The 16,255-nt window shown below is 61.2% G+C and overlaps 1 protein-coding gene across 5 annotated transcripts in view; it reads right to left on the bottom strand.

The window, feature by feature from the left end:
• The window catches only part of AGAP3 (ArfGAP with GTPase domain, ankyrin repeat and PH domain 3), a 55,414-nt gene that overhangs the window by 3,697 nt on the left and 35,462 nt on the right, over positions 1–16,255 (bottom strand). For 3 of the 5 annotated variants that reach the window (XM_069461486.1, XM_069461487.1, XM_069461491.1), the window contains 4 exons: positions 11,969–12,073; positions 5,397–5,565; positions 2,272–2,439; positions 527–664 (listed from right to left, as the gene is read on the bottom strand). In XM_069461486.1, the coding sequence (XP_069317587.1) occupies positions 527–664; positions 2,272–2,439; positions 5,397–5,565; positions 11,969–12,073 (580 nt within the window). The remainder of the gene's footprint in view (positions 1–526; positions 665–2,271; positions 2,440–5,396; positions 5,566–11,968; positions 12,074–16,255) is intronic. The other 2 variants (XM_069461488.1, XM_069461492.1) reach the window with 1 other exon arrangement.

Raw genomic sequence — 16,255 nt, 5'->3', positions numbered from 1 at the left:
AGAAGAGGGAGATTTTGAAGATACTTTGGGGAAAATGAGAGGAGCAGCACTATAATTAGAAGATTCTGAGAAAGGTCCTACGGCAGGATGTTTAAGGAGCGAATTCCGCAGCCTGAGGAAGACCAAGGGGAGACTCAGCCAGTCTGTACACACGCATTAAGCACCTACTAGGTATCCAGCACTCGTTAAACTCGGATGACACAAGAGACACAGAAAACACAGGTCCTGCCCCGCACGCACGTCTTGCCAGAGCTATTGCGGTAGTAGCCTGCTGTCTTTTACCTTCTTTAAGAATAAAAGAAGCTCGCATTTCAACAGAAAGGGTTTCAGTTAGCAGAAAAAAAGAACTTTCCCAAGATTCTGGGTCTAGATTACCAAAACAAGTTATGAAACTACCTTTATTAGAAATAACTACTAGAAAGTGCTTAATCCATCTAAAACAGAGAAAAGGGTGCTACTTTTAGGGTACTGTCCCCAAGTCCCACTGCCCACCTCCTGTGCCCGTTTCCCTCTGGGGCCCCCTAACCTTCAGCAGCACTGCTGGGGCCGTCTGGTCGGGGGGTCCCGCTGCTCTTTTTCCGCCGGTGCTTCTTCCGGTTGGAGTGGGGAGATGGGGGGGGCTCCAGCTTGGGGCTGGAGCTGAGCACCTCAGCTGGGCCACTGGCTGGTGAGGGGAGAGTTGGAGAAGTGTGGGAAGGGGGGCGGCCGAGGGGTGGGGGAGGCCCAGGGCACAGGGAGGAGAGGACCGGTCCTGCCAACTGTAGCTGGGCCACACCTGGGCCAGCCAGACGGACACCCTCTCTCCAGGCGAGGGGTCTGCCAGGCTTCCCAGTCCCAGGGCCCCCAGCCATGGAGGAGGAAAATGTGGAGAGTAAGGAAACTTCGAGCAGGAGAAAGGCGAAGGGAGGAGACTGCCTCTGCAGCCTGGAGGGTGGAAGGCAGCCCGGGGAACTCACAGGGAGCTGAAGCCCCAGCAGCTCCGCACCAAATTTATCCTCAATCACACTCCCCGCTCCTCACAATTAATAGCAGAATTAGAAACAATCAGGGAGCTGCCTAATTACTGTCAATTAGAGCGCGCTAATCAAGCTCTGTCTCCCACACCCCGCCCGGCGCTCACCACTAAATGTCAAACTTCATTAGAGGCAGACACGCTCCCTCCCTCCCTGCCTTCCTCCCTCCAGACTCAACAGAGGGGCCTCACCAGGGCCAGCACAGACCCTCGGACCAGTGACCCCAGGCAAGGGCCCCCGGCTCCCCTTCTCATGCCCTCCATCCTCACTTCCCCCAGGGTGGGCTTGCGTTGGGCCAGGTTGGGGGCCGAGACTCCCTGTGCCGGGATCCAGCGGCCGGAGTGCGGCTACTGAAGGGCTCAGGGAGAACTGAGTGTGCCTGGGCTGGGGCAGCAGCGGGAGGCAGGTCTGTCCTGGGACGCTCACCTCCTGGCCTACCAGCGGGCAGTGGGGCGCCCCGGCTCTCCTGTCTTTACACCTTCACTGCAAGGAGACTGTCCCTTCCCTTCCTGGCCCTCAAACTGCTGACAGGGTCTGTGGCCAAAAGGTTAGCATTGGGGTGAAAGTAAGGTTGAAGGAAGGCCGCGGTGGAGAGAGAGAGGTGGGGAGGAGGGAGAGAAGAGAGAGAGGGAAGGGAGAATGGAGGAAGAAGAGAGGACAAGGGGGAAACCGAGGGGTGGACTGGAGAGAGAAGCTTGAGTGTCTGACCCGCCCAGGACGGGTGGGCCTACAAGGGAGCCAGCACAGGTGGGAAACGACCTTTCGGGACAACTCCAGGGACCCCCTGCGCCATAGCAGCGGCTGGGGCAGAGTTGCACTGCACAGCTTAGAGCCCCCAGCCTCCGACCGCCCCACTCCGCCGCTCCCCCGTGTCCCCCTGCCGAGAGGCTGATGAGCTGACTGCGCAGGGGGCTGATGGGGATGCAGGAGCCGCCACCAGCGCCGCCTGGGGACAGAGGGGAGGAGGAGCTGCAGAGGATGGGCCTCTAGCACTGGCCGCTGGCAGGGCCGAAGGACCCTGGGGAAAGCGAAGGGGTAAGTGGCCACTCATGGTGGCTGGAGAAGGGTCAGGGCCCCTACTCCGTTTCCAAGAAAAGACTGGTGCCAGGCCCCACGGCCAGGCGTCTGTGACAAGCCCTGGAGGGCTCAGCTGGGCACCGCCCTACTGCAGCCCCTCAGGCTGAGAAGGCTGCACAGCTCCCCTCCTCTGTCCCTTAACTGGGTCCCAGAAGAGGCGGGACGCAGCGCCACCACTCACCAGGGTGCTGCATGCCCGGGGGCAGGGCAGCGGCCTCACTCCACTGGTCTGCGCTGGACACGGAGCAGGAGTGCTGATGCAGCCCCTCCGCGCGCGGGCCAGCCCAGGCCGCGCCGCTGAGCGGGCGCTCGGAGTGCAGGGACGCGCTGCTGGCCAGGTGGGGGGCACCTGAGGGGGGAAGGGTCAGACTGGGCGGAGGCCAGGCAAAGGGTGCACAGAGACACTGTCCTGAAAACAGGGCGATGGCAGAGCTGAGAAATTCCAGCAGGTTTTGCTGACCAAAATGAGAGCTTGGGTTCACCAGGCGGCGGCCAGGCTTACTGGGGAGCCAGAGGCCAGGTACAGGGCCCCAGGCCTTCACACCCCTCTCTCCAAGCACATGAAGGTCCACAACTGTCCCTCACTGTGACCCCACAGCTGGAATGAGTGGGGGAGTAGGACATGGGGAGGCGTCGAGGCCTCCCAACTCGTGGAGCAGCTGGGGCGGTGCCGGCACCCCTGCCTGCAGGGCTCCCTGGCCGAGGCTGGGACTGCCCTGGCCCGGCCCTGCCCCTCCTGGCTCAGGCCCTGCACCCTGCATTCTGGTCCACATATGCCATTTGCTTTGCCTCAGCTCTGCTGCCATTCTGACGAGAAATAAGTGTATCAAATTCAAGTAATTATGTCTAATTAGTATTAGTAATTATCCTGTTGGGCTGGAGAAAATTAATCTTTCGTTTCCCATCAGGGAAGAATGGCAGAGCCGAGGGGAACCCGAGGCGCCAGGAGCGCCCAGGCTGGGCGGGCACGCGGCCGCGCAGGGAGGAGGACAGCGCCTGCGGGCTCTCCCGGCCGCGCTCCCCAGGCGGAGAGAGACCCGGGAACAGCGTGGGGCCTCAAGGCCTGTGACACTTAGAGGGCCTGAGCTGGGACACTGAGAACCTGAAGCTTCCCTCCCCGTCTTTAGTCCACCCAAGGCTGAGGGCGGTGACTGAGGCCAGAGGGAAATGGCCCCGGGCATGTAAGAACAGGTGGGCCTCACAGAGTGGCTTCGCACTTTACCCCGAGGACCTAGGCAGGTGCAGGAGGTCAGCAGGAAAGCAGAGAAGGGCCTGGCGCTGGCCAAAGCTGGAGAAAGCAGCAGAGGCAAAGCCAGAGAAAGGGCACACGCGAGGCCTCACGCCAGCCCTGCGGTGCAGGGGGTTGAGTTTCTGGAAGCCTATGGATAGAAAGCCCTGAGCTGAAGCAGCTAGAAGGTAAAGGAACAGGCCAGACATACCCAACGCTCTGGGACAGTCCGATGCTCAAAGGCAGAGGGCAAGTTTTGTGTTTCTCTTGTATTTGTCATAACAGCCAAAGCAGGACCAGACACATAGTGAGTGCTTAGCAATATACGTGTGGCACCAAGACGACAGGCCAGTCTCCGTCTGCCTCCTCTGAGTCCCACCACCTCTCCCTCTGCTCCGACAGGCCCCCCACGCCCCCACTCAGGAGGCCGTGTCGGGGAGACTCGGTCCCTAACTTCTCAGACACCAGCCCCGGCCCGCTCCTCCTGCCTGCATTCTCTCCCCGGCTCCAAATCACAGGCCCCTCACCCCGGCCCCAGCCCAAGACATCACTGGCCCAACTTCCTCCCCGAGCCCCCGACCCAAAACCCTGAGGGAGGGAAAGTGCTTTCCCTTTTCTTTGTTAATTCTCCCCTCATTACGCCTGCAATCCCACAATCAGTGTGCACTGTAATTGTCGAATTTGATGCTAATGATTAATGAATTAAACATGGAGCCATCAATTAGTCCTCGGAGGATAATTCTGCATAAAGCAGCGGATAATGTAATTACAGTAACAAAGATAATGAGATGTTAACATCGCCCGGTGAGCGGGAGACATGTGTGAGTGTGCGTGCGGGTCGGCCTCGGCGCGGCAGCGGGGCCGAGGCTCGGGCAGGCGCCGTGTGCTCCCGTGTGCGGGGCTGTAATTATGACAGCGAGCGCGCTGCGGCTGCCCAGGGGAAGGATGTCAGGGACAGGAACGGGACAGGACGGTGTCTGCATGTTCCCCTCCTTCTTTGGGGAAACAGCCAGCTCTCCTCTTGTTCCCTGCCTTCAAGGAAAGGCTCCCTTCCGTGGCCTCGTACCTCTCCTCCTCCTCGGTGTGACAGGAGAAGCCCCACGCTGCCCGCTGGTCCCTGCACGAAGCGCTGGGAGGGCCCGGGGACCCACGCCAGAGGGCTCCCAGCAGCTCTGACTGCTCTCCGGGCTGAGCACCGAGAATGGCACGTGACCTGCCATCTTTGCCATGGAGCGGGCCCTGCCCCCCGTGCACCCCACAGCTGGCCGGGGCCCCCGCTGGCACACTGCCGTGACGGGTGGCCGGCTGGCTTTGTCCTCCCTGGCTTCCTTCCTTCCTTCCATCCACTAGATCTCTCCCTCTGCACACTTCACGGCGTCCTCGCCCTGAGCTCAGGGTGGCTCAGACTGGGGAAGAATGCAGCTCTTCAAGCCAGCACACTTAGGCTCGACCCTCGCTCTCCCACTTACTGCGGGATTAACACAGACAAGTTACTTAGTCTCTCAGCCTTTGTTTCCTCATTAAAATGGGGACCGTAATCTTGACTTCCCAGAGCTGCCGTGGGGCTGGGCCTGAGGCAGAGACATCACCACACCTGGGACGTCTCAGGCGGTGGCGTCAGGTCCCTCCCGGCCTCTGCCCACGCCTCCAGCCTGGTCCGTGGTGGCCACATCGGCACGAGCCCAACACACACACAAACAAGGGCCGTGCCAGGGAGCTAGCGTCGCGCCCGCCTTCCCTCTTCCCTCCTGGGGGCGATCCTCTACTGCTGGCCACTGCGCCGGGAGGCCCCGCCCCGCCCACTGCCCGCCTTGGATCCGGACGCAGAGACAGGCCTGGGACCACTGACACAAGGCTACCTGGCCCCACCTGATGTCCAAATCAACTGCTGGTCTACACATTTTCTGCCCCCTCAACTAACTCCACTAGGGCTGCATTCTGGCACATGCGCTGGGCTGAGATGACCCCCCCAAGCGTGGCACTGGCTTGTCAGCACATGTGGAGCCCAGAACGCCCACCTGCCTGCCTAGGCCCCGCCGTAGCCACTCCCCACACCCCCACCTCGGCAGCCACCTCACCTGTGGCCCCTCCCAGCTGTGTGTTACTCCGCTCTGCCGCCAGCCCATTGGCCCGGGGGCTGGTGCCTGGGGCTGTGGCAGGTGTGGCTCGGGGCAGGCGCTTCCCTGGCACTTTCACTGTTGTCCGTAGCAGATCAATCTCCTTGCCGTGGATGTTCTGCATGTAATCCTAAAGGCCACACGGGTAAGAAGAGTCATTAGGACAGGTCACTCTTTGTGGCCCCTTGTCTCTGGGCCAACTTCTGGGTCTCTCCTTGCGTGCTACCTGGGGGTTCAGGGAGGAGAGGGAAATCACGTATCTTAAAAAGCAGGACTCTGCAGCCTACAGGACATTTCCAAGTCCGGATTATACCTCGATCTCCACGGTGCCCAAGGACAGCTCGTGGGGGACCTAGCCAGCGGGGAGACAGGGTCAGGGCAGATCTAAGCATCTGGAGCCAGGCGCCGGGGCTCAGGCCCTTACAAAAGAGCTTAGGCAGCGGCAACACAAAGGCGGCCGAGTGCTGGACTGAGCTGGGATTTAAGGAGAGCCCCTGTGGCTGAGGAGAGGAGCTGACACAGTCGAGACACGGGTGACACCGGGGACTTCAGCCTGTTCCAGAATCCCCCACCCCCACCTGGGCATTAAAAACCTTTTAAAGCCTAGAAGAGTCCCAGCCCTTAGAATAGCGCCTGATGATAAATATTTGTTGAACAGTTTAAAGTGAAGCCTTTGGTTCCTTTTGCTGGACTTTGGAATATAGCAACAGGTGCATGGTTTGATACCACAGGTTCTCTGGCAGTAACCCTTGTCATCACCGTATCATCTGCCCAGCCGTGTGCCGGGTATTGACTGCACTGTAGCAGTATATTTTATACATATATGCTTCACGTGCTATCTCACGTAATCTTCACAACGACCCGGGGCAGGTACTACTATGCCTATTTTGGAGATGAAGAAACTGAGGTTTAGCAGCCAGGCGAGGTGGCTCACGCCTGTAATCCTAGCACTTTGGGAGGCCCAGTCGGGAGCATTGCTTGAGGCCAGAAGTTTGAGGTTGCAGTGAGCTATAATCGTGCCACTGCACTCTAGCCCAGGCAACAAAGTTGAGACCCTGTAAAAAAAAAAAAAAAAACAAAGGGAGGAAAGAAGGGAGGAAGGGAGGAAAGAAACTAACTGAGGCTTAGCAAGGTTAACCCACCCAGAAACACACAACTAGAAGGCAGCAGAGCAAGACTCAAGCCCGGGTCTTTGAGGTTCCCGAGGCTGTGCTCCACGCTCAGGCTCCTTGAGCCCCGCATAGGCCCCAGAACTCACCTTGCCTTGAGCTGGCACCCGGAGCGCCCCGCAGAGTGGGAGCCACTGTGTGTGGACTCGCCCACCATGTGGGTTTCGGCCTGGGAGCACCACGGCCGAGTGGCAGGGAGGGTGGGAGCACTGTCTTGACCTTTCTGCTTTAAGCTCGGTGCCTGGCCTGGAGCCCGGGCGGTACCTGCTTCGAGTCTCCCTTTCCAGACCTTGGACTCGTTCCCACGTCCCCATCACCGTCCGGCTCCTCGGGGGTTCCCAGCTAACGCCCTTGACAACACAGCAAAAATCCCTTCCCCGGGGTGACATGCCTTCCTGAGAGGAGAATCTGGGTGGTGTCACTTAATACAACTTTTGACTGAGTTACATCGATTAGACACAGAATCAGCTCCTCGTTTCCCCTTCACGAACGTCTCCGGGACGTTTTGCATCCCAAGAGCTTCTGTGGGACGAGCCGTCTGAGATGTGGGTGGTCTTCCAGCAATGAGGGGACAAGCCCTCTCGCCCTCGCCCACTCCGGGCAGCTGACTGAATTCCACCCAGGCTTCCTCTATTTTCTCACCCTTTTAGCTTCGGGGAAAAGGGACAATGTCCTCTGCTTAAAAGAACCGACAGGGAGTGCTGCCTCTTGGGCAGTGGGTCTCACGAGGGCTCACTCTGGGAACCACAAGGACATCAAGTAGACAAGAGGCACCAAGGGAACATGAGGAGGTGCTACCAGCTAGAGAGGAAGAACAGCAAAGAGCGAGGGCCCGGACGCCAGCCTCCCGCCTGCACACCTGTGGCTGGATGCCACCCACAGCTGTGTCCTCGGGGGACGGTGGAAAGGCCTGCTGCCAGCGTGCGGCCTCCCTGCCCAGGCCCCGCCCCACGAGGTCTGGCTGAGCTGTCACCCTCCCAGGACGACAGCCCTTCAGAAGGGGGAAGGGGGGAGGACTCCCAACCAGAGGGGCTGCCCCCAGAACAGGGGGCCCCACTCCCTGCACTGCAGCTCTCTGCAGCCTTGGGCTGCACCAGTGCCCTCCTGCCACTCCCGACCCTCTGCAAGGATGGCGCCAGGTTCCTGGCCCCACGCACACACGTGCTGAGGTCTCGTTCACTGCCCAGAACCGCATGACACAACCGAGAACACGAGCAGCCGCCTGCCCAAGACAGGACCCCCCTGACAGCCTCTCGGTCCACACTCCGAGCAATGACAGGGCTGTCCCCAGCCCTGGGCCTCCCCAAGGTGGCTGGGAAGAAATCAGACTCAGGAGCTCCTTTCCTGCTCTCTCCGTTCCTTCTCTAGCCGGCTGAGCTCTGCCCACCAGTCCCCGCTGCCCTCTGGTCTCGTTTCAGCCCAGTGTCTGCCTCTGAGTTCACCGTCTCGCCCTCTCCCCACCTCCATCCCCTGGACTGGCTTCTGCACGTTCCCATCCCTGGGCCCCCTCGTCCCCGTCCCCAGCCCCTAGCCCCTGTACACAATCACATCTTAGATGGGCTGCTGCAGACAACTGTCAACAGCTGGCTGGGCCAAAGGCACAGCTGCGGTCCCTCTCCCGAGGGCAGGGCTTGGGCTGCTCTAGTTCACAAGGAGGGCACGGCAGCTGCAACAGTTCTCAGGCCCCTCCATAGCCCTGGGATGCCCAGGCTGGGATGTGGCAGAGGCTGACCCTACGCCAAGAGCAAGAGCTGCACAGAGGGACTCCGCTCGGGGCCGAGGAGCCAGGCGTTGGCTTGTGGGGAAAAGACCGCCCGACACCACCAGCCGGCCCGTCCCCGGGCAGCCCAGTGCCCAGAGCGCTGGACTCCGTGCGCCTCGTGCCGGCCGGCTCCAGGGCCAGAGCTGAGGACGGAGTCCGGGTCTGGGGGACAGTGGAGGGAAGCTGGAGGCAGCAGGGACAGGAAGCTCGGGCAGAGCAGGAGCGTTTCCCTCCGTCAGCAGAACGGGGAGCGCGGTGGTGGCAGTGGCAGCGGCTGCTCAGGAGAGCGGTCACCGCGGCTGCCTTTATCACCCACCATCAAACAGCAATTTCTTCCCCAGCCTCCTCGCTAATTACCCCGCCAGCGTTCTCATCTCGTTTTATTACTGGAATTAACAACGAGTTCAGAGCGTGGAAAGCTATTAAGATGTGTGATTAAGCCACATTCAATTAGTTTCTACAAACAATTTAATTGATGTTGCAGATAGAATTAACAGAAGGTGATTGTGTGAATGGCTCCGTTGGCTGCAAAATGGGGGAGGCTGTGGCGGGCTCTCTTGGGCCAGGCACGAATCGGGCGCGAAGCTTGAGGCTGGCCCACCAGCCTCTGCGGCCCGGCCGGCCCGGCAGCCGGCTGCCCTCGGGTCTCAAGTGAGACTCATCTCTGGGAGCGAAGCCAGACCAAGCCCGGAGTTCTGCCTGAGCCTCTGGGAGTACCGAGGCCCCTGTCCTCCACACCCTGTCAGGATCTGGTACTTGAGACAGCCTCGAAGGGAAGCGGCTGCTCACAGGTAGGGAGGCTGCCTGGTCACTGCCGGCAACTAAAGAGCTTGCTCAGGCTGGAAAAGGTGGCAAAGGGGGCCGGGCACAGGGGCTCACGCCTGTAATCCCAGCACTTTGGGAGGCCGAGGCAGGAGGATCGCTTGAGGCCAGGAGTTCGAGGTTGCAGTGAGCTCTGACGACACCACTGCACTCTGGCCAGGGCAACAGAGAGGAAAAAGGCAGCCAAGTGGCCATGGAGGAGGAAAGGCAGCACTGAAGAAGCATGAGAGAGGAGGAGGAGGAGAAGGGGCCTCTGCCAGAGCCACCCGAGAGCCCGGGAGTGCACGGCGCACAGTTCAACCGGATCCCTGTCTTCCTGATGAGAAGACAAGCGCCCGCCGGGCAAGGACGGCACCGTCTGCCGGTTCCTCCTGCGTCCAGCGTGGCGGAGGGACGTGCGTTTTGACCGCAGAGCCCGTGGGCAGCCCATGGAGAGCGACTACGGACAGACGGTAATTCGAGCTATCAGGAGCTGGTCCCTCGACCCTGCTCGTGACATCCTGTGGCCAGGGGAGCAAAGGGACCTTAGTGGGGGCAGGACCCAGGAAACTGGGCCAGCAGAGCCTCCACCTGTTGGAACTCACCCTGCAAGGATGCAAGGACAGGCCTGGAAGCCCTGGCATCTGTCCCAGGCCTCTGAAGCACACTTGGCCACACAGTGCAACAAGTGCGGCACTGGAGGGGATCCCTGGGGGCTGAGACGCCCAGCCTGGCCCCCAGCCGCAAGCCCAGCGCTCCGCCCTCCCTGCCTGACAGCACTTGCCCCTGCTGTGGACGCCTCGGCGACCTTCCCAGCTGGCTCCAAAGGGAGGTGCTTTGGGCCAGTACAGAAAAATCAGGTAATGCTGAGAGTCAAAGTCACAGGTCCAAGTCTTGGCTCAGCCACCGACTGGGTGACTTTGACAAGCCCCCAACCCACCGAGCCTCTGCTTTCCCGCTGGCTGCGCGTAAACACGGCATTCCCCCAAGCTGATGGCTTTCTTTCCTGTACAAAAACCAAAACCCGACCCCACCCAGCCACAGCCAATCCTTTCTTCCACGTCCCAAGACCCCTCTGCCATCCCTCTTCGTCAGCCTGGGCTTCCTTCACTGTCTGGGGGCACGGGGACAAGCATGGGACCTTGTACCAAGACAGGGTCACATAAAGCAGAAAGGAAGAGGTAAGGATGCAACAGGGAAGGGCAAGGTGGCCGCACACAGGTGGGGAAACTGAGATGCCCCCAACAGGCCTGTCCTCAGCTCTGCAACCCAGACGGGCGTCAGCTGGGAGCACACGCGGACGGGTGAGCCACCCGCCGCACGGCTGGGAGCAGAAGGTGCCGGTGTGGTCTCCCGGCCGGCACACCCACCCCGGCACACCTCCGTGGGACTTCCCTCTGCGAATGGCCTTGACGCCTCTGGGAACCTTGCAGCTGGGAAACTGTCAATCTACTCGCTTTTCTGCTGCGGCTCTTCCGGCCCTTCCCTTAGATATGGGGCTCTGTCACCTAGTAACAAAGCCTTGTACCCAGAGAGTGCCCTTTGGCCCCTCCTAAGATGCTTTCTGTCCCTGTGGTCAGTGCTCCACCAAGCAGACCTTGCTGCACCCTCATCGTGTCACGAGCACCGAGTAGCGGGACAAGGTCTGTGCGTGGGGTGGGGGGTCAGGGCATGGAGGGGGCCGAAGAGCCCACAGTACTACATGGATGTGGTCCCTTCTCCAGGCCCCCAGGACCACGGCCGACTGGTGTCCTGGCACCAGGTCCTACCCTGTGGAGTAAGGGACGTTAGGAGGGAATCCCCTCTAACTGACGTCATCCCTGAGCAAAGGGAAGGGCCAGTGCCCGCGGAATCAGAGGAGAAAACCCAGGAGGGCCAGGCCAGGGTGTGGCCCACACGGAGACAGACCCCCCCCAAGGCCGGCTATTTCCACGCCAGGGCCGTCTTGGGCCGTGCTCCCAGGACCGGCTTATGGCAGGAGACGCGGACCACGGCACCTCTGAGGTCAGGCCTCCCTGACATCTCGTGCAGACTCAAAGGCAAGCCAGGGACCCTCCGAGGCAGGCCCGGGGCCTCTGGGCCAGGGGATGGGGCTGGCCCACGTGCTGTGCTCGAGGGGCTTCACAGGAGAACTCATTAGCCCCACAGTGGGGTGGTGACAGAGATGGATTCTGGTAACAGCTGTGTGCTGGAGCCACGCAGCGAGGGGAGGAGGAGGAGGAAGGGTGGGGGAGCTGCCACAGGGGCCACTCTATAATCACTGCAACACCTCTCCCCACCGGGACACAGGCACACACCCTCCAGACCCCTCCACCCACCACAAGGCCACCCTCACTCTCCTCCTCCCAGGAGGATCTGTCCAAGGCCCCAAGCTGTCCTCAACAGCCCAGGTTTAACTGCAGTCTTGTCCTCCACTGTCCCAGGCCCAGGAGCCTGCTGCTCCCCTACTGACACGGCCCAGCCAAAGACAGCTGGTTGGCAACGCTGGCACCCCTGACTTTAAACCACGCAGTGTGGGGTGTGGAGCCCTGGGGCTGGCTGGCCGTGCTAGGGTGACCATCCCTGGTGGTGAACTTCCTCCAAAGGCTCAGCTACCGGCGGGGCTTCACCGTAAGCACTCAGGAGGGCTGCGCTTGTGCACCTCCCAAGCCACCAAAGCCAGGTTCTTTCTCAAGGGAAAATCCATCTGCGATCACTAAGGTCTGCTTCCCATCAGTCCTGGAGCCTGCCCCGCCCTCCTGTCATTCTCGCTCGAGCCCCCACCCCTCCCCCAGGGCTCAGGCTCCTCCTCCCGGACTCACGTGCAGGCTGGGGTGGTAGGTGAGCAGCCCGTTGTCACAGAGGGTCACGTACTTCTTCTTCCACTCCTTGTTCAGGGACTTGCCGCTCCGCTTCAGCAGGATGCCCTGAGAACAGAGGTCTGCTCAGAGACCAGAGCCACCCCACGTCACAGGGCACAGGAAGGCCATGTGTCATTAGGAAACCACCTCCTCCATCGCCTTCTCCTGAGCCCCTTTGAGCAGAGAGGCCTTTGAGGGCCTGTTGCTGAACTCAGGAGCGCCAGTGACACAAATCCTACCACAGAACTGGCTCTCCCTGACCACCCACCAGGACGCAGCCTGGGCCACTGTCCCGGCGGGCGGGCGTCTGCTCTCCCCCGCCCGTGGCGCCGGTCAGGGATTTGGATGGGGCCAGCCGTGGTGCTCCCCACACGACACTCCAATGGACGGGGGTGAACAACAGCAGAGATTTTGGTAGGGTCCCGGCCTTTCATTGCCTGTGGTAGCTCCAGAAAAACCCTTTAACTGTCCCAAGAATGTCCCAGCCTCCCCAAGGTGGGCAGTGGGAAGACCCAGCCTTCTATGTCAGCAACCGAACTTCCCGTGTGGGCCAGTGAAACACTCGATGTGGACGTTAGGTGGGTGTAAGGACAAACGAAAGCTCCACGGGAGCAAGAGTGTTTGTGTGTTTTGTTCCCTGATAAACTCAGCCCCTGGGACAATGCCTGGGCCACGGCAGACATTCAGTGAACGTCTGTTGGAAGACGTGGGGAAAGGTCCCCAAGACCGTGACTGCCGAGTTGATAAAGCAGGAAGTGGACCCCACTGGGAAGGCAAAATGAGACGATGCCCAACCGTGGCCTTTGCTCCCTTCCCGGGAGCAACCTGCTCCTCTAACGCTAACCTCTGAAAGAAGCCCTCACCTGGCCCTGGCTCTCCCCCAAACAAGGACTCGCATGAGAGAATGGCCGGGAATGGGAGCAGCGGTCAGCCAGGATCCAACCCCGGATGGCTTCCGGGACCAGCATCACCACCTGCGGGCCCATCCTCCCAAACCCCAAAGCCCAGGAGGGTTGAGAAGAGGCAGCGCTCCCTGGAGATTTCAAGACAAAAGTCCCACAGGAGGAAGAGGGACACGGACCCACAAACTTGAGGCTAAGTGGGGGGGCACAGCCTGGGTCCCACCCCAACGGGGGTTCAAAGGCCGAGCTCTGCCTACACGGAGGAGGCAGAGCCCCGAGGGAAAAGAGGCCCCATAATGGCTTCTCCTTTGGGGATGGAGGCCCTGCCCAAAGACGGCCAAGAAAGAGTAAGAGGGGCCAGAAAACAGGCAGCGTCTGGGCTCCGCCGACGGTGCTGAGCCCCAAGGCTGGGGGTGAACGCGGGACTGCGCTGCACCTCCCCTCGCAGTTCCTCCCAACAGAAGGCAGCCCTCGCCGGACCAGAGCAGGACGAGGGTGACTGAGGGTCCCGGGCTGGCAGGGGCAGGAAAGGCCTTTCTTTGATGCCTTCTCCCATGCCGTCTCCCACCTTTCGACAGATGTCTCACAGCCTCGCTGCCCCTCCTCCCCTCCTCCCTCTGTCCCGCTCCTCCTCCTGCCACCCCCAAGACAAATGCCACTGCACGAGGTATGGTCACACAGTACAAGGCCCCCTGAGGACACGTCCCGATACCTGGTTCCCCTCAGCCTCAAACGGGCTTCTGAAGACACCCGGTGTTCACGGGACCTTCACTAGATGACGGGGCGGGCTGGAACATCCCAAAAGGCAATCAGGGCCTGCCTCATGGTCTGCGAAGGAGCCCACAGTCCTCTGGGCCTTGGTGACCTGCCTCTGGGTGTGGCAGCCCTGTCACACTGGCCGAGGACAAGGTGCAGCTGAGAGCTCAGCAAATGGTCCAGCTGCTCCTTCTCCCCTGGCCCATAGCCAGAGCTCCTGGACAAGCACCCCGAGGACAGTGGCCATCAGGCTCTGGAGACACCCCCAGGAGTCACGCACTCAGGACCCAGACCAGAGGAAGAATGGCCATGGGTAAGTGGCTGGCGTGGGTAGAGGCCAAGGGTGGATGTCTTGACTGAACGCCCAAGCGCATGCCCCGGGCAGAGTCACCGGGTAGGCATCCTGGTCCCGGCCCCGAGCCCAGCCCTGGGGAGGACATCTTGGGCGGAGAGCCCACCAGGCTCACGACTCCCTCCCTTCCCGCAGTGTGGCCCACTCCCCACTCCCCTCTCCCCAGCCTTCCAGCCTTCCACAGGACATTCCACAGGGGCCTCTGGTCGGCCTCCCAGCCCGGGGTCGGGCGCAGCTCAGCCCTTCCCTCCCAGGCTGCCCTCCGCTTTCTGCCCCAGCTGGTGCCACAACACCCAACAAATCATTATTGCTCTGGACAAACAGGAGGGCAGACTGGGGCTTCAACACCTTTCGGACTCGGGCTCATCTAGGTCCTCCCTTCCTCCCGGAGAAGGTACCCGAAGTCAGGATGCAGGGAGGCACCGTCTGGGAAGGAGGCCCGTTCCCACCCAGAACTCTGCCCTTCCTTCTCCCGGCCCTCTGCGGTGGGTGGCGGGGGAAGCAGGTGAGCCCCGACCTGCGGTAATGAGGCCGGCTGGTCAGTGGGAGGCGTGGGCAGCCCGGGGCCTGGCGAGAAGCTCGCCCCGCCGCCCACTCCCCTCTGAAGCTCACCTCGCACCTGCCTGGGCCAGACACCGGCAGACCGCGGCTCAGACCAGCGCACAGCCCTGCCTACCCTCGCCTCTCCCATTCCCTCTCCAAGCTCCAAGAGGGAAGGAGCTGCAGGGGTTCCTGCTCCCCTCCCTGGCCGGCCGGCTGCGCACGGCAGAGCAGGAAGCAATCTGGGGCGGAATGGGAGCGGTGCGGAGGCGACAGCCCCCAGAGGACCCGTTCCCGCCGCCGCCTCCCTCCCAGCTCCGCCAGCCGACTTAATTGCGGAGTCCGGATTGATTGGGAATGCAAATGGCAACTGAAATGCAATCTCCACTCCCAGCAGGAGCTGGGGGGGAGGGGAAGGAGCAGAACCGGGAGAGCGAACGGGACAGGAGGGCGGGAGAGGGGAGGGGCCGGAGATCTGGTGGGGCGGGACCCAGAACGGCGGGGAGGTCGGGAGGGGTGCTCCAGGAATGGCAACCGGGTGGGAGAAGGTGAGATGAGGGCCGGCCCCGCCCACGGCCTGGTCATTACAGACTGGGATGGGGTACGCTCACCCCAAAGGTTGCCACTGAGATCCTGGGAGCACAGGCCTCTGATACTGGCCCCCAGCCGGGGACAGGCTCAGGGCCACATGGGGCAGGGACCTTCCTACTAAGAGCCCCTTAGACTTCGGGGCTGTAGCACTCAAGGGACCTACTGACTCCCAGGCTGGACCAGAACCTCACGTGCAAGTTCACAGGGCTTCCTGCCCCACTCTACATCCTCCCCCTCACGGGGGGGGGGGGGGGGGGGATCCAGAGAACAAGTAAGTCGGCCCCCAGCCGCACGACCCCAGACAGGAAAGGGAGCACATGGGGCCCCAAGGAGGGTGTTCCCGTTTACTTATTAAATGTGCTTCGTGGTGTGTGCACATCCACGCAGAAAGCCCACGCCCTCCCTGCCTCCAAGCAGGGAGCTGCTGATCCTGCGCCCAAAACACAGAAGCGTCACCTACGAAGGGAGTGCCCGGGAAGTCCACTGATCAACAGGTTTGTAAGGGGACCAATTCTGCACACAGACGTCCTACACACACGCGCACACGTGAGGAGGGCCAGGCCTCGGACTGCTGTCACTCTGTGCTCTCAGCTGTTCCAGGCGCCCTCCCAGGAGGCCAGCCCAACCTCAGTGCGCTCTGCCAGACACACATGCCGTGCCCATTTCAAGTGAAGGCTGCGTAGAAAAGGCAGCGCGGATATCTCCATGCGGTGCCCTGCCCTGCCCTCTGGGCCCTCACATGTTTCCTGGGACTCTTCATTCTAAGTGGACTTCACTGCGGTCAGAAACCCCGAACCCTGCCAGGTGCCATGGCTCGTGCCTGTAACCTGCTACTCAAGAGGCCGAGGCGGGAGGATCACTTGAGGCCAGGCGTTTGAGACCACTGTTGCAAACTGTTGAGACCCTGTCTCTTTAAAAAAAGAAAAGAAATCCCCAACCTTAACACATGAATCCTGGTCATACTGACTGGTCCCCTCCCTCCAAGAGGTCACACTGCCCATGAGTCCCGAAAGGCGCAGCCCAGGAGAGCAAACCTGACCACTGGCCATGCCAAACCAAGCCCTGGTGCTCTGGCCACAGTCTCCTCTGTGGTCAAACCCGGCAGCA

The sequence above is a fragment of the Eulemur rufifrons genome, chromosome 29, assembly GCF_041146395.1.
Source record: "Eulemur rufifrons isolate Redbay chromosome 29, OSU_ERuf_1, whole genome shotgun sequence".
In the NCBI taxonomy this organism is placed as follows: domain Eukaryota; kingdom Metazoa; phylum Chordata; class Mammalia; order Primates; family Lemuridae; genus Eulemur; species Eulemur rufifrons.
Note: the sequence above shows the minus strand (reverse complement) of the source record. Positions and strands in the feature narration are given on the sequence as shown.